General features: G+C 37.4%; 2 protein-coding genes across 4 annotated transcripts; both read left to right on the top strand.

Moving 5' to 3' along the window:
• Nucleotides 1-3,040: 3,040 nt before the first annotated feature.
• LOC112186250 lies at nt 3,041-6,871 on the top strand. Of its 3 annotated transcripts, none has more exons than XM_024324606.2 (6): nt 3,041-3,432; nt 3,513-3,601; nt 4,088-4,905; nt 5,468-5,558; nt 5,796-6,160; nt 6,251-6,871. In XM_024324606.2, exons 1-6 carry the CDS (start codon nt 3,084-3,086, stop codon nt 6,366-6,368), a joined length of 1,830 nt encoding a protein of 609 aa, XP_024180374.1. In that variant the 5' UTR covers nt 3,041-3,083; the 3' UTR covers nt 6,369-6,871. The 3 variants fall into 3 exon arrangements, with proteins under 3 accessions (XP_024180374.1, XP_024180373.1, XP_024180376.1); XM_024324605.2 differs by having other exon boundaries at nt 5,426-5,558; XM_024324608.2 differs by having other exon boundaries at nt 5,426-5,558; nt 6,232-6,871.
• Nucleotides 6,872-14,328: 7,457 nt separating this feature from the next.
• LOC112186252 (UDP-glycosyltransferase 91A1) lies at nt 14,329-16,120 on the top strand. The gene is given in 1 exon segment (XM_024324610.2): nt 14,329-16,120. A coding segment is annotated over 1 exon segment (1,401 nt). The 5' UTR covers nt 14,329-14,550; the 3' UTR covers nt 15,952-16,120.
• The last annotated feature ends 1,693 nt before the right edge of the window (nt 16,121-17,813 follow it).

The raw sequence follows: 17,813 nt of genomic DNA, 5'->3' as shown, positions 1-17,813 counted from the left end.
TGTCTCAGAAACGACATCCTTTTAGAAAATAATCAAAGCTGGAGTCTTTAATTTTGGGAAGGGGATTGAAACTTTAGTTGATTATGGTGATCAGCTTTGCCTACGATTGGGGACATGGCGTAATCTAAGTGGCTCCTGCTGCTTCTATTGGTTTCTTGAATGAGATTCCGGGGGGGGGGGGGGGGGAGATAAAGAATCAAATTTGTTATTTTTTCTGAAAATTTTTTTTAGAGTTTTTTGCCTGCCATGTGGGCCCTACCAGTGCCAAGTTGGCATACCACATCAGATACTTAACGACTCCTTTTGACGGAGGGATCTATTGGATGAGAAATGATAGTGTGAGGGTTTTTGATGAAATTGAAAGTCCAGGGACTGAATTGATTTTGGACCCAAACCATAGGATACTAAACAATATTTTTTATTTTATTTTTGTATATTTACTCCGAAAAGCCTAATAAACACAAAAGTAAAAAAATAAAGAGAAAATAGAATAAACAAGTATTAATATAGAGATTAACAATATAAATGTCGTATAAGATACTCCTATCAGTTTGCTATCCTAAATTTGATTGAACCTTCTTCGATCTGGTTTGGGGGTAAACATGAAACTCAATTTCTTATGAGAGTAGTTGTCCATTCGATTGTAGTTAAGCAACATTACATATTAAGAATTAGGGCTGGATTTGGTACGGTTACGGTGTTTTTGCATCTGAGCCGACTACCAACCGAAACACATCGGTAGGCTGAAAACCAATACCACTACTGTGCCGGAAAAGTCGGTAACCGTATATTTCGGTTACCGAGATTATGGTCGGTTTTGTCTTCAGTTAAGGCCCAACCGAAGAGGATGATTGGGACTAATATTGATAAACATTTATGTAGGCCAATCACCCATTCTGAGCTGTTTTTAGACCATTTTTCCTATTCAGGTTTTACCAAATACATAAAAGCTATTAAGCTCGTACTTAACTCTGCAATTTCCTGAATAATACATCTTCATCAAGTGTATTCCTCACCTTCTTATGGCAAGCCTGAATAATATGTCTCTTTCAGCTTTTCTCTTTCAGTTCTACATTCACAAATTACAAGCTCACATATCATATGTGACTGATGTCCAAGTCTAAAAGTAATTGAATATTACAGAACCTCAAATTGAAATAAACAAAAAGCTGCAAGTGATTTGAGTGTTCCAAAGACTAAACAAACAAAAAAAAAAACACAGTAGCTGCATCCAAATCTTCAAGTAGACTCCAAAGACTTGACCAAAAAATGCACAGCAGCTATATCTTCGATCTGGAAGTTTGCACCATCCAAATCTTCAAGCAGTAGTTGTCGTAGACGAGTTCGCACCTCCCAAATGCAGCGCAACAATTTCTTCAATGTTAAAACCACAAAAAGAATACAAATAGCCAAGTCAATATAGAAATAAGTTGATGTATTAATAAAAAAAAAATTCAAGTAAGCTAATATTTCTAGATTATACCTTTCTGCAGTTCTTCTAGATCCTTATACAAGGACATCTCATCTGTTGTTGGTTCTGAATAGAAATTAGGCTGTTCAGCTCTCAACCAATCACTAGTGCAAACTAGTGCCTCAACCGTTTGAGGAGTGAGTGAACTCCTAAAGGGATCAACTACCCTTTTTCCCAAGCTAAATGCATTCTCACTTGCTACAGTAGAGCAATGTTAAAATCATGTTCAATTTATACTTAAAACTTTAAAAGCAACAGCTTCATACTTTGCAATCATGTTCAGTTTATAGTTTATACTTAACTACAAGTCCTTTTCAGTACAAGCAGAATAGATACTTCAAGCAGAAAGTTATACACACAGAAAGTCACAAAATAATTAATAAGAGAACAAGTAGAAACTTATTCACACATAAACTCTCAAAGTCACATACTAATTAATAAGAGTACAAGCAGAATAGATACTTCAAGTTCAAAGAATTTTAGCATCCATAAAACATAATTATACACAAGAACTGGTAAAGTCATAATCATAAACACCCATACACAAAGTCACAAACAGATACTTCAAGTTCAAAGAATCAAAACCCAACCAAGCACACACAAGTTTAGACGTTTAGTTACCTAATCAAAGACCTTGATCACCTCTTTGCCTCAGGATAAACTGATAAAGCCTCAACTGAAATCTATGGTCAATACCTTCAAGCTTCAAAGGACTTTCCTACCAAAACACATATGAACATATATGTTAGATAACTACGATCAATTTCAACCATGAAATTAACAAATCAACAACAGATTCCACTTTTTTCATACAAATTAGAGCCAAAGGAGTAACAAGAGTAAAAAACTAAAAGGAGTTCGATTTTACCTAATTATTTGTGCTAGGAAACACCACTTGAACACCGCATAAGTCTCTGAGCAACCACTTCAACCAAGCAAGTGAAGCAATTGATCTAGGGTTGGTCGAACGAATTGGGGATTTCAAAAATCAAACGATATCTGGGTTGAAGCTTATGTTGGTGAGGTTCGCATCAATGATCGATTGTTGTTTTTGGGATTGGATTGGGGCTAGGTTGGTTCTGAGAGGAAGAGAGGGTCGAGACTTGAGAGAGAGAGAGGCTGCGACCACAAGTCGCAAATGACCTAATCTGAGTGACCCTTCTTAGGTTACCCCAATCTCCACTAAGATCCAACGGCTATCATTCACATATGCTAGAAATCAACGGCTTCAAACATACCTAGTATTAAAAATAAATAAAAAATAATACAAGTATATATGTATGGTTGGTACGGTAATAACGTATAATTGATTTTACGTACCGCTACCGAACCGCGTACGATTATATGGTACGGCAAAACCGAACCGGACCTTCCGGTTACCATTTCAGTCGGCGCCGATGACGGCGGTTCGGCCGGTTTCGACAAGTCTGGCAGTTTAAGCCACCCCTATTAAGAATAGGACTGTCAGATAGAGTCTCTCCCAAATGTTCGAAATCGATTCTGCTTATATATAGAAAAAATATTAATTAAAAAAAATAGAAAAAATATATTTGACCCCAAATATATATTTTTGTTGGTTGAAAAGACGCAGAAATACAGAAACTGTGTTGAGATGACTAGCATTGTCAGTCCTTCCTCACCAAAAATGGCTTTACTCGGAGACGACGGCCGTGGCTACGAGCTGGCCTGTAAGCTCGAGTCCTGCAACGTGTGGCGCACCTGGCTCGGCGACTCCAACTACGCCACCTTCGTCCACGTCCTCTCCTCCCCCTCCACCTGGGACTCCTTCATGCGATCCGACGACTCCAAATCTAGGGCTCAGATCCAACTCCAACTCCGCGCCCGTGCCCTCCTCTTCGACAAGGCCTGCGTCTCTCTCTTCCTCCGCCTCGATTCCGATTCCAATAATTCCTCCTCCTCCTCTTCTTCTTCGCTCGCCGTTTCCAAGCTCAATCCCACCTGTGAGGGCGCCCATTGCTTTCGTCTGTGTCTAATCTCTCGTTCTTGGTTTCCGATTGCTGATGGCTATTTTTCGTTGCAGATTTGCAGTTGCATGCTGATGACGTGTACTTCACTCTCGAGAACTCTTCCACAGAAGGAGTTCAGGCTCAACAGCGCGAGGCCTCCAAGGTATGCTCTTTCTAGGTTTGATATTGTTTGTTCGATTGAGTATGAGTAATCGGAAATCGGCTTATTGTTCCGGACACATTTAACCATTTTGTTATGGTTATGTGGAGATCAATTATGTTATATTTGAAGAAGGCATTTTTTCTTTTCTTTTCCCGGTAATGTTTAGGAATAGCTGGTTGATTTCTAGTTGTAAACTTTTGGGAATTGGGTTGTAAAACAACTAATAATGCACCTAATGGTGTTGGATAATAAAATGGATTCTGGAATCTAATATCCTATGTGAAACTAGTGAATTGATTTATGAATTGAATTGAACTAATGAATTCTTGTCAATAGATGTCATGACTTTTATCTTTCGGATTCTACATGATTCGTAAGGACTGGGAGTGAAATCAGGGGAATGGTGGGAGGAACCGCAGCAAAAACTTGAGCATAAAAACTGGGGAGAGTTGTGAGATGATTTTTATTTAATGTTTGTGCATGCAGATTCAGTCAAAAACAGCTTTTGGTTTTGGATCAAGATATGGAGAATCTGAAATTGATAATAAGCCACCAAGGTTTAAAAATGAAGAGCTGCCTGAGACCTGGTATAATCAGGTTATTGAGAGACATAGGGCTAGCAAACCGCATAGGTTGTCATCAGCAGACCGAGAATCAGAGAAACGTACTCCAGAGGAGATGTCTGCTTATCTTAAGCTTGCTGTGAAGCATAAGAAAAGGTGTTTAGCATTCAAAGAAGATCAGTATGTGGCATATGGAAATCCCCTCCAAGAAAATGCATCACAGAATCCACATTCTGTTTTAGATGGTAGTAGTTCAATTGATCATGAAGCATCTTTTTTCCCAGAAACAATGTTTACGTTGAACTGTGTTCCTGATAGTGCACTTCCACCTATGAATAGAGTGCAAGACGACCAAAAAGTTGAATTTTATGGAGTTCTTGATACGTTACCTCAGGCTTTGACTAGGAGTCCCGTTATGCTTGAGAGGCTTGGTATAAGACCTGAATACCTTAACATGGATCAAGGAGGAAGCTTACATCGTGGAAAGAACGGGTCTGCAGGGAACAAAAGTTGTCTTACTCATGAGCAAGCGGCACAGTTATCTCAAAAGGTAATAGCCCGGATGCTGACAAATGTGGGATTTGAAGGTTCCTCAGAAGTTCCAATTGAAGTTTTCTCTCAGTTGCTAAGCTGTCATATCCGTAAATTGGGTAGCAGCTTGAAAGTTCTTACTGATAGTTACAGAAAGCAGTGTTCAGCAATTGAACTATTAAAGATGTTCCTTCAAACAGTGGGATATAGGTAAGCTAATAGTAGATTATCTATGAGTGTACTTGTGTAATTTTGAATTTGATCTTAGCTGATTTCAGTTTCCATATAAATTATTGTTGCATGGCCTCAGAATTGCTGATTACATGAACACTTACTAGCTCATGTGGGATAGTTGTATTGGTTGTCACATTTTGCTCACTTGCTCTTGGGGCCAAATTTACTCATTTACTGCTTCGCGACAGAGTAAGGGTTCCAAGAGGGTGTGTGTTGCATTGGAACTAATGTCTAGGAGAGTGAATTTAACAAACCTGTATTATCTTTCAAGCTGTCCTTAAATTTTATAAGGTCAATTTAAAAATTACTAGTCTGTGAGCCTCACAGAGATAATTTTTGGATATTAGGTTTTGACTTCCAATTGTATACCTTTCACTTCCATAACATTATACAGTGGTATTGCCTGTGAATTCTTTTCTAGTTAGGAAGATCTAATATAATGCAAGTTTCTAAGTGGCCACCTCTTCACATTTTTTCTTTTTTACCATATTACCAGTAATTTTGGCCCTCTAGCTGATCAAGTCAAGGATGGCTCCAGGAATTTCCATCAACAAAGTCAGCAGCAAATTCATGGAATGCAGTCACAGTTGCAGCCACAGCACCAGAACCCAATTCGACTACCCCAACAAGTATTTATCCCTTCAATTAATTGATAACATTTTTATAGTAATTTTTGTATATCCATGGATGGTTGATGGTTATTTTTGGGACTGTATTACATATCTCCTCATACAGTTTCACAAATTTCTACTGAAGTTTGTAGAGTCTAGGCACTTGGTAGTTTCCAAAAGCTGACCTTTGCACAGTATGTTAGTATGACATGATTACTAATCCTTCTTTTATTACATTGTCTGGTGAATCCATAGATATCGAGACAAATGCATCCGCAGATGCAGCAGATTCAGCAAATGCAGCAAATTGCCCAATCCAAGAATGTGCCATTTCAGCAACAGCAGCAGATGGAAAGAATGCGAAGACGTCAACCATCTACTCGTGCTGGTATGGACATGGTACAGGACAGACCAATGGTCCAGGTCAAGATTGAAGCTCCATCAGAGTTACCCATGGATAGTAATGCCTTCAACAGTTTCAACAACAGACATCCACAATTGCAGTTCAGGCAGCAGCAAATTCCTGCAATGTCAAATCCTACAATGCAAAATGTCCCTGCTCAGTCAGGGAATCAGTTTAGACAGATATCTCCTTCACAAATTGCACAAATTCAATCACAGTAAGGAAAATCTGATGGAAGAAATAAAGTTCCTGAACCTTCACGTGAATGACTATTCACTGAAACTCTAGAACTGTCTCACGTGTGCAGGAACGCTGGTGTTCTTAGGGCTCGACCGGTGAAGGTTGAAGGTTTCCAGGAACTAATGGGTGGAGATGCTTCATCTAAGCATGATTCAGATGAAAATCGGCTGACCTCCCCAAAATAGCCCCTCCTCATCAAGTAAATAACTTGCCAGTGTCTGAACAATCACTATTCACTCCCCCACATATGTGCGTGCTACCTGTTCTGACCCTCCTGTCGGAGCCTTGACTAAATTTGGGAGATCGGAGAGATTGGAATGTGAGTGATTTACTAGATGAGGTAATTTGCTCTCATTGAATGGAATTGAGAGTGGATTGAAGAAATCTTGGATCAAAGACGAAGAGAGTCAGAGTCTGATCGAGAGATTGGAATTGAAGACGAAGACTGATTAGGGTTAAGAGTTTTTGATTGTGTCCAACATGAAGACTGAATGAATATTGTGAATGTGTCAAATAAGTTGTCTGTTGTATAGATGGAGTGAAGTCGAGTGTAGCAAAACAATTTGAACTCATTTTTAAGGCCAGTTAAATGACGAAACCTGGTACGGGTATTGTTGTGTTGGTTAAGCCTTTTTTACATGCACACTCGGTCTTTAATATGGAAATGAAGGCGTGTAGAACTTGTTTACTTCTTGGTATTCACTAAGGCTAGACTGACATTGATATTGAAAGCCATTCTGCCATTCTGATTGTTGCTCTCAACAGTGAAGAGAAAAATTTCTCTGAGGTAAGTCGAGTTTTAGATGATTGTAAAGAGTATATGTGCGTTTTTCAATCAGTTAAAGTTTGACATATTTATCGTGAAGCAAATGGTGTTGCGGATAGATTTACCCACCTTGCTAGTGGTTGTGATATTGATGATTTGTGGTTAAATGAGATGCTTGCAATTATTCAGTAAATTCTCTATGAGGATCAATGTAAATGTTTCTATGTAGCTCGGAGTTCAGGTTTTATGTCCCCCCCCCTCTTGATGCAAAACCCTAATATTAATATAATAAATGGAACTGGGCGAGGGGCTTATCCTCCCAGCTAGGCTGGGTTCCAAACCCCTTTCATAAAACAAAAAAAAAAAAAAAAATTAATGAAACCCGTATTTGGTCAAAAAGTTGGTCTTATTAGGTTTTTTTTTTTTGGTTGAAATCTTAAGAGACCGGGCCCTGACCATTTGGTATAATACTTTAGTATGAATTTTACAAAAAATGAGTGAAATTCATACTCCTCATTTTTTTATTTTAAGTGACTTCAATTTTTGTCTTAGTAATTTAGTTTTGTCTTTTTATAAAAATCAAAAAAGGAAAAAATGAGTGTTGATTGTAAAATAGGGCGTGACTCCCTTTACAAAAACCTCAAAAATTTTAGAAGAATCGGATCGTCCGATTTGGTCCGAGACATGCCGAGCCGGACTTTCGGGCTAAAATTTCCATGCCCAGTTCAATTAATAACTGCAGGACTGATACATTAGCTAGAATATAAGAATATTATAAAGATAATCCAGTGCGGCTTTGTAGACCACTAGAACTCTAGAAGTTGAAACGTCAACTATTACATAGGCTATTTAATTATTTGGATAGGGGTTATTTGGTCTTCCTTGTTTATATCCATTTTCTTTGCTATATCCCTATGACAACTCTGACGAGTCTTCATTTAAGTGCCTTTATTTTTACTTTACCAATTTTTTTTTTTTTTGAATAAAGGAGTTTGAAACTCAGCCTAATTGAGAGGCTCAGCCCCACACACGGTATTTATATTGATAAATAAGTGTTGTTGCATCGAGGGGTACCAAATTCTTATTTTAGCCATTTGTAAAATTTTATAGTTAGGAATCTTATCTATGAACATTTTATCATGAGGTGCATAGTTGGAGAGGTTTAGACCAAGAATCTAAATTTTGGTTTCGGTTTTGATATCGGTACTTCAAATTCAAAGAAATTTTAGAGACAATTTCGATTTTGGTGGAAATTTCGGTTAAAAATAAAGAAATCATATTAATTGCATTAATAAAATAATATTTTTAAATGAAATTTTTACATAGACTAAACTAACACATAATAAACCTATTTACAATGTAACATCTCTAAAATTATACATTTATAATAGAATTGTGATATTTAATATGGATGAGTAATTAACTAGTACTGTAGTAAGTTGCTAAACTAGTGTTTTTATCTATGTGTAAATATAATTTATATAGATAATGTGAATGTGATTTACTTTATATATATATATATATATATATATATATATATTATGACTGGAACTCAGTGAGACACTTGGCCATCACCCATTTTTCACTAATAATTAGAAAATTACAACGGGGCGGGGGCCAAGAGGAGAATACCAAAACTGAGTGAATGAAAATGAATAAGTACAATAAAATTAATATAAAAAAATATAAAAGCTACTACGATGTGGTTCGATTTAGCTGGTAGAACTGCTTCCATTTAGTATCATACAATACTGCTCCTAAGTACATAAATTTTGGAAATGATTTTGGTACTTCATCACATGGATATTGTATGCATATTGATCTCTTCCCATATGCAATCTATATATCGGATATTGTGAAATTACACAATATGATGTTTCATTGTATAAAACATACATCATTTGAGACAAAGCAAAAAGGGAATCATGTTGTGGTTGGAGCTAGGGCTGTCAATTCCGACACTACTTGATAACACGACTCGAAACCCGCATGAAATAAAGTGAGTTAAACCCGCACAATTAAAAAACGGGTTGGCGCGAGTCAACCCGTCATGCACCCATTTAATAAACTGGTCTGCCGCGGGTTAGTCTGCCAACATGAAGTGAAACCGTATAACCTGATTATGATATACTTCTTCTTGAAATTTTGGACATTGGGAATATTTGATACTAGGATTGGACAATTTGAAATATTTTGCTTCATCATTATTGGATTTAATTATTTATGAATTATATATAATTATTTATATTCTTCCTCTTATGAAGTTTTTAGTGAATTTAATAAATTTATGTTTTTTTTAGTTAAATGGGTAGCAGTGTTAACCCTTAAATGAGAAATTTTATCAGACACAACACGACCTATTTATTAAATAGGTTAAGCAGGTTGGAAACGGGTAACTCGTTTAATAAATAGGTTGGGTTTGGGTTTCAATTTTTGACACGATTATTAAATGGGTTGGGTTTGGGTTTGTCTCCTATGGCACGACAAATACCTTAACCCGACACGACCCATTGACAGCCCTAGTTGGAGCATTCAACTTTGTAGCAGATAAAAGCAAAAAGGTTTTTTGTTGTATTCAACTTGATTGCCAAAAAAAAAAATTCATATTTTTTCTTTGAAAGTATGAAGTTAAAAATTCATTGTCCGTGAGGTGACATAAAAATTTCACAGAAATTTAAGAGAAATTTTTGACAAAGTTTTTGTGTTAATTTTTAAATATATTTTATGTGTGTAAATATTTCAGAAATTAAGAATTTTGCGGAAATGTACGGAAAATTTCGTGAAACTTTGGGAAACTCCTAATGGAAATGATCAAGGTTTTAAGTTTCTACGAAACTGCAGAAATTTCCGTAAATTTGAAGTACCGAAACAAAATTCATATGCTATATCATTTCCGTTAGGAGTTTCCTGAAATTTTCCTTACATTTCTGCGAAATTCTTAATTTTCAAAATATCTACACACAAAAAAATATTAAAAAATTCACACCGAAATTTTGTCAGAAATTTCTATGAAATTCGTTTGTCACTGACAAAATATGAAATTTTGATTTTTTTTTTTTCCCAATCAAGTTGAAATTGGATATAGCAAAACCCTCTTTGCTTTATGTGCTACCAAAATACTCATGCTCCAAGTCTCCAACCACATCATGATTCTATTTGCAATGAGGCAAATTATGGAAATGACAAGGGGAGTGGCAAATCATGGCACTATAACCAATATAGTAGTGATGATCATACTACTGATCCTGGTGCAAATCGTGAATACAATTCTAGAGCTAGGGATGCACAAGGAAGACGCGATAGCCATTTGTCTCTAAATGAGTTTGAATCACTTTCTTCAAGTCTTGACTCAATGGATAGGAACTCAATATAGTGATAACCCTAACCCATTCCATTCTCATTATCCTCATCATGGAATGAGTTGTATCTCAGAAAGTACTTATAGAATTGGATCAAGCTCACAAGGTGGAAGCACATATGGCCTTTTTGATCATTCTTCGTCCCAAATGCCTTATGCTTCATATAAAGAAACATAATATTGGGTAATTCCACAATATCCGATATATGGATTGCATATATGTGGGAAGAAATCAACACACATACATTAACCATGTAATGAAGTACCAAAATCATTTCCAAAATTCTTGTACTTTGGAGCAGTATGCTAGTATTTTATGATACTAAATGAGACCAGTTCAACCACATGGATTGAACTACATCGTAGTAGCTCTTATTACTAATACTTTATATTGCTTTTGTTGTACTTGTTCATTTTCATTCACCGGGTTTTAGTATTACATCCGCCCCCTGGTTATATTTTTCTAATTATTAGTGAAAAAGGCATGATGGCCAAGCCTCCCACTGGGTTCCAGCCATAAAAAAAAAAAAAAAAAAAAAAAAAAGTAAATCACATTCACATTGTCAATATACAGAACATTTATAATTACATATAGATAAAAACACTAATTTAGCAACTTACTACAGTTTTAGTTAATTACTCGTCTATATTAAATATCACAATTCTATTATTTATGAGTAATTTTAGAGAGGTTATATTGTAAATAGGTTTAGGGCTAATTATTGTTTAGTATCCTGTGGCTTGGGTCGAACATCAATTCAGTCCCTCGACTTTCAATTTCATCAAAAACACCCTCACACTATCATTTTCTCGTCCAATAGGTCCATCCGTTATGATTTCGTTAATTTATGCCATTAGCTGCTGACGTGGCGATCCAACTCAGCACAGATGGGCCCCCACATAGAAGTGAAATTCCTAAAATGACCCTGGCCAATCTGAAATGAAAAAATCCAAAATAAATCAATACTTTGGGGCCCACCTGTGCTGAGTTGGATCGCCAAGTCAGCAGCTAACGGTATAAATTAACGGAATCATAACGGATGGACCTATTGGACGAGAAAATAATAGTGTGGGGGTGTTTTTGATGAAATTGAAAGTTGAGGGACTGAATTGATGTTCGACCCAAACCACAGGGTACTAAACAGTAATTAGCCCATAGGTTTATTATAGGTTAGTTTAGTCTTCAAAAATATCATTTTATAAATGCAATTAATGTGATTTCTTTATTTTTAACCGAAATTTCCACCGAAATCTAAACTTTCTCCGAAATTTCCTTAAATTTGAAGTATCTAAATCCAAACCGAAACTTGAAACCTTGGAAATGATATAGCATATGAATTTTGTTTCGATATACTTCAAAACTAAAGAAATTTTGGAGAAAATTTCGATAATTTGGGAGAAATTTGAATCCTTGGTTTAGACAGATGCTTCACGTAGAGTTCATGTGTTTCACGCAGTTTAATATTCATCACTCGACCATTGTTGGAGAGGTTGAGACGGATGCTTTTCTAGACATTCCTAAGAAGATGATTGAGCCCTTTTTCAAAAAAAAAAAAAAGAAGATGATTGAGCAATGTGTGATCAAATACGCACTATCAACTTGGTGATGTGATTGAAAAAGGCACAGCTTTCAATCATGAATTTGTGTCGACTAAAGTTATGTTATAATAGTATATGTATATTTGTGTCGACTAAAGTTATATTATAATAGTATATGTACTATTGGTATTATATATTTTTATAATATATTTTTAAAATACTAGCCGTAACCATCAAATATTTGTGTTGACTAAAGTTTATTATCGAAAGTCTATGACCATCAATAAGTTGACTGTTAGGTCATCAACGGCAACAAGAACATTGAATGTTGGAAACTAACGGGAGAAAAGGAGCTCGGAATGTCTCCTAATGTTGACTGTATCAATCCCAAATTTGAGGAAACAGTTAACTATCAAACTTAAAAATTAAAGCTCTAAAATCTTGTTTAGAAAGAAAAACTAAATCTCTCAAGTTGAAAACAACAAGCTGATTAACAGAAGCAGGAATGTAACAATAAGTAACTGACAGAAATAGGAATGTAACAATAGGATGATAAGGAACATACCGTAAAGGAATTCTAGCACACAAAGACACAAAGAAAATCTAGACAATGCAGGAAGCTAATACCAAGTCATTAGGGCAACTCCAACCATTGGGTGCCAAACTTGATTTTGGCCAATTATAAGACTTTGCATCTCCAACCATGGCTTTTTGGTGGATTTGGTCTTATAAATATAAGACTTGGGCTCATTTGTAGTCTCATATTTGAGACTTTTTCAAGACCAGGACTCGATCACTGTACATGGGGGCCAGCAAGTGGGCTGTCTTAGCCCAAAGGAGGAACGAACATGATGGCAGGAGAAAGTGAAGGAGACGCGCCCGCTAGCTGAAGGGAGGATAGAGCACGCGCAACAAGGCGCTGGAGAGAGAAATTCGGCTGCTTTTTTCTTTGCTGAAGTGGGGCCCACAGCTCTGTTCTATCCCCTGCTGACTGTTGGAACCCCCAACAGTCATGAAATGGATGGTTCTGATTGATTAGGTTTGAATATGGACAGTTAGATGTGGGGTTTATTTAATTTTTTTTTTTACTGAAATTGATATATTTTCAATCTGAGGGCTGAGATTTGGGGTAAAAAAAATCAATCACCGGCTCTTATTAAATCAAGGGTTATTAATTCCATTATGTTCTAAAAAAAATAACCAAAAAATTGAGGGAAAATAATATACCTGTTGGAATAGTAATTTGTAGGAAATTCTATAAATACCAACCCATTCTTTGTCGTATATGCCGACACAAATAAAAAAATTTAAACCTTTTTTTTAAATTCATTAAATAATAAGAATAAATTTTAAATATTATGATAAAATGTTAAATTAATTTTTTTTTTACCTTATTTAATTAAATTAACATATATTCATCAAAATTATAGTTATATTATTTTAGTCAAGAATAGTGAAAATAGCACCTCTATATAGCACTTCATTATTGGAGATGAGAATTGAGTCCTATATCAATAGTGTAACAAGGGGGTACTAAAATGAGAATAACACCCCCAAATAGAGCCAATGGTTAGAGTTGCCCTTATGGCCACCAATATTGGCAGGCATATCCTAAGGGCCTACTCACCTCTATTATTGTCTCTTATCTTTCTCTAGCGAATCCCAATGAAAAAATTATTCTTCCAGGGGCACCAGAATCGATATCAAATCGTGGTAGTTTTTTGTTTCGGTTTTTGGTAAATAAAAGTACACCTCCGTGCTACAATAGTTAGCTAGGTTGATTAATAATGAATTTTGATTTTCTTACCCTGTGGTTTAGTACTTTAGTAGTGTCACAGCCAAGTCTAAGCTAATAAGATGAAGATTTGGGAATGAGATTACTAGTGTAACACCCGTAAAGCCACCTTTGATTCGTGGAAAGGAAATGAAAAGAAATTAATTCCTTGCTCTTTCCATGGGCATGGAAAATTGCAATTCCCATCAATTTTCCTTTCCAGTGTTTGGGAAGACTAGGAATGTAGTCATAATACACCTTTTAGTTTCCATTGCAGTGTTTGGTTCTTGAAAAGAAAGGAAACAAATCTTATCAATTTTCCAATAATACCCTCAAACTAATGAGAAAACTTAGAACACAATCAAAATTGAGATTCAAATTCATAATTTTACCTTCTTTTCTTTCTTTTATATATCGAGCAACTGCCTATCTTGTTCAAGTTAAAAAAAAAAAATGAAATCAATAACTAAAAGCAGATGAAATTAAAAACCAAACGCACACTGCATATTATATATATATATATATAAAAGAGAAGAAAGAAATGAGATGAATTTACATAAATATATCATATACAATTAACCGATACATGAGAGAAGAATAGATAAAACTAGCAAATAATGATTTTGAGCAGGGGCAATTTAGTCATATAATGTTGTAATAAATGCAGAAAATTGATAGGGAAAGTGGTTCCTGGGGTGGGTGGGGGCAAACCATTTTCCTCATCTTTTTCCTTTCCTTTGAAAATCATTTTCCCTTCCTTTGCCATCCCAAACACAGGAAACTTAAAAAAAGAAATGACATTCCTTTCCCAATGCCCAGATTCGTTGAAACAAACACAGCCAAAGAATATATAGTGAATCTAGCGAACTGGTTTCCTCATACTAAGCAGAAGAATGGAGTACTCCATCACTGTCCCCCCCCCCCCCCACCATGGCCAACAATAACAAAGACAGTAAGCTTCACATAGCCATGTTCCCATGGCTAGCCTTTGGCCACATGATCCCATATCTCGAACTCACCAAGCTGATCGCAGGAAAAGGCCACAAAATCTCATTCATCTCCACCCCACGAAACATTTATCGCCTCCCCCCTCTCCCGCCAAACCTCTCCACCCTAATCACCTTCGTGAAGCTTCCACTGCCTGAGAATCCGAACCTTCCAGAAGGTGCCGAGGCCACCGCGGACTTGCCCGAAGACCAAGTCCCGCATCTCAAGATAGCCTACGACTCTCTTCAAGAACCGATCACCCAATTCCTCAAGACATCAAAACCGGATTGGCTACTCTTCGACTTCGCCCCTTACTGGGTACCGGAGATAGCCCAAACTCTCGGGATTCCGACGGCCTTCTTCAGCATTATGATCGCCGCCGTTTTGTCCTTCCTCGGGCCCACCTCGCCTGGAATTCCTCCTGATGACCGTAAGTTACCGGAGGATTACGTAGTCCCGCCCAAGTGGGTGCCATTTTCAGCCACCGTGTGCTTGAGGTTGTTTGAGGTGCTTCGGCTCTTTAAAGAAATAACCGGAGACGAAACAAACGTCTCGGTCGTGTATCGGTTCATGGAGACACTGCGAGGCTGCGACTTGATAGCTGTAAGAAGCTGTGCGGAGTTCGAACCGGAATGGTTGAGCCTTCTAGAAGTTATACACAGAAAACCTGTTCTACTGGTTGGTGTACTCTCCACTACGCCGAAAGCCGACGACAAAAATGAAACGTGGCTGTCAATAAAGGACTGGTTGGACTGGCAGAGCAAAAACACGGTGGTATACGTGGCTTTCGGAACGGAAGCAATGCCGAGTCAAGAGGAAGCAACGGAAATAGCCCTAGGTTTGGAGAAGTCCGGTTTGCCCTTCTTTTGGGTGCTGAGAACCAAACACGGCGAGGATGCGGTTAAGTTGCCAAAGAGTTTCGAGGAGAGAAATGAAGAGCGGGGAGTGGTGTGCAGGAGATGGGCCCCACAGCTGAAGATACTGGCTCACGACTCGGTGGGCGTGTTTCTGAGTCATTCGGGTTGGAGCTCGGTGGTGGAGGCGTTGACTTTTGGTAGACCGCTGGTGTTGTTACCCATGTCGAATGACTAGGGGTTGAATGCGAGGTATTTCGGGAAGAAGAAGGTCAGATATGAGTTGCCGAGGGACGAACAAGACGGATCGTTTACGAGTGAGGCGGTGGTGGAGTCGCTGAGGATGGTGATGGAGAAGGAGGAGGGGAGGATTTACAGGGACAAGGCCAAGGAGTTGAAGCCGTTGTTTGGAGACAGGGAGAGGCAAAATGTGTACGTGGATAAGTTTTTGGAGTATCTTACAACCCACAGAGGATGTAGAACGACATGAAGGGCACGTTATTGCATGATTCAAACCCATGCAATGGTCACGTACTTCTTTGATCTCTTTTAGTTCTGGGATTTCTATGTTTCTTTTTGGATTTGAACCTTTTTTTCACTATCGTTGTCTGAGATTTTGTTGTTGTTGTTAAATGCTAACTATTAAGCAGGCTAGGAATAAAAACCCGCGCGATGCCGCGGGATAAAAAACTTTATGCTTGCTAAATTGTGTACGTTCTAAGCGTTTGATTAGCATAGATAACTAAGATTTATTTAAATGAAACATAAATAAGTAAATAACTAAGATGCGTTTAAATGAAATGAAAAATTACTGCAATTTCAGGTCATATAACAATAATAAATTGCTCTTTTTCTAAGTGAACTAATAACTAACAGTAATCGAATGAAGTTCTCAGTTTTCTAAAGATTTCTTTTGAACACATTTCATACAATTGCTGCGAAGCTCATTTGTATATTGATCTGAAAGGCTGTCAACTTCATGCTTTATAGAGTGGCAATTGCATCCCTCCAGCCATCGAGTATGTAAGAGTAGAACACCTCAAGATTACACACACACACACACACACACACAGAGGCGTTCCAAAGAGCACGTCCGCTAAAGTGCCGACGGCGCTGCTGCAGCTCGGCTAGGGAGGCCGACGGAGAGGCGGGGGTTGCCGGAAGGACGCCAAGGGTCAGGCGGAGGGGTCTGCAGTCGGTAGAGTCGCCGGCGACGTCGTTGCAACGCTGCCCAGAAAACCTGCAGTTGCAGGTCTAGTTGCTGCCCAGAACCTGCAACCCTGACCTCCTCCGACCTCGAATGCTGCCTAGAATAGTCCGAGATACCTCCGGCCTCCCTTCTGCAAGCCGCGTGCCGCCTGGAACGCCTCCGCTGCGTCGACGTCCGCTTTGGAACGGGCCTATATATATATATATCAAGTTTCCTTTCTCAATTTCCTCAGTTGTCCAATAACCCCGCACCACTGCTAGCAGTTACAATGGCACTGAGGGTGATTTTGATTCCAAGCATAATTTTGTGTCGTGCTCGAATGCCTCAACTCCACTCGGAAAATCATGCAATTGGATTATAAGTTTCTACATATTCAAAGTAGAGCCTCTGTAGCCTTAAACACTTTGACAGAAGTGAAAACTATGTGACATGTGAACATGAGTGAATTAAAGAAGACATTCATATGCAATAATCAATTGGAATCTGTGAGGAACTTTATTGAGTGTATCTTGTGAAGCAAATATCTACTTTCCTTCACTTGAATGTTGAGATCACTTCAAACTTCAGATGAAACTGACTTGAATTGAGCAGAAAAAATATATATTAAAATTTGGTAACAAACTTCAATTCATTAATGACACAGCATATTCATTAACTCCATTCGATTTTATTTACTTGATAGAAAAGAAAATTTTACTCTTGAGAAATAAAATGAGAATCAATATATAACAAAGCAGAATAGGGAGCACAAAGATTTCAAAGCTAGCCTTGACGCTGGTATCAAATCTACGTTAGAACAACTGAGACAAAAGGCAAATCAACATAAATTATGGGAGATGTTCATAGTGCTTTTACCCTTACCAGAATAGATTGAAGCATCCTTACTCAATTCACAAAATAATTTACGAGAGAAGGTATGATACTGTGATGTTTATCATACACTGATTTTACATCTATTTGAACAAAAATGACAATTTATATGAATCAAAATTACAATATTGAGAACAAAGTTACGACATTCGTTTACACTATTTACATGTAGTTAAACCAAAATTACAATATTGACAACAAATTTGTTAAAAAATTTGTAACAAGGTCGTAGGTGGTGTAATTACCATTAATAGAACTTAGATTACACAAAA

Source organism: Rosa chinensis, chromosome 2, assembly GCF_002994745.2.
Source record: "Rosa chinensis cultivar Old Blush chromosome 2, RchiOBHm-V2, whole genome shotgun sequence".
In the NCBI taxonomy this organism is placed as follows: Eukaryota; Viridiplantae; Streptophyta; class Magnoliopsida; order Rosales; family Rosaceae; genus Rosa; species Rosa chinensis.
Note: the sequence above shows the minus strand (reverse complement) of the source record. Positions and strands in the feature narration are given on the sequence as shown.

Excerpts from the sequence above, each read along its gene's own strand:
- LOC112186250 (XM_024324605.2), top strand. The coding sequence starts at position 3,084 with ATGACTAGCATTGTCAGTCCTTCCTCACCAAAAATGGCTTTACTCGGA. Across the intron at positions 3,602-4,087 it reads AACAGCGCGAGGCCTCCAAG|ATTCAGTCAAAAACAGCTTT; the intron begins GTATGCTCTTTC and ends TTGTGCATGCAG. Across the intron at positions 6,161-6,250 it reads ATTGCACAAATTCAATCACA|GAACGCTGGTGTTCTTAGGG; the intron begins GTAAGGAAAATC and ends TCACGTGTGCAG.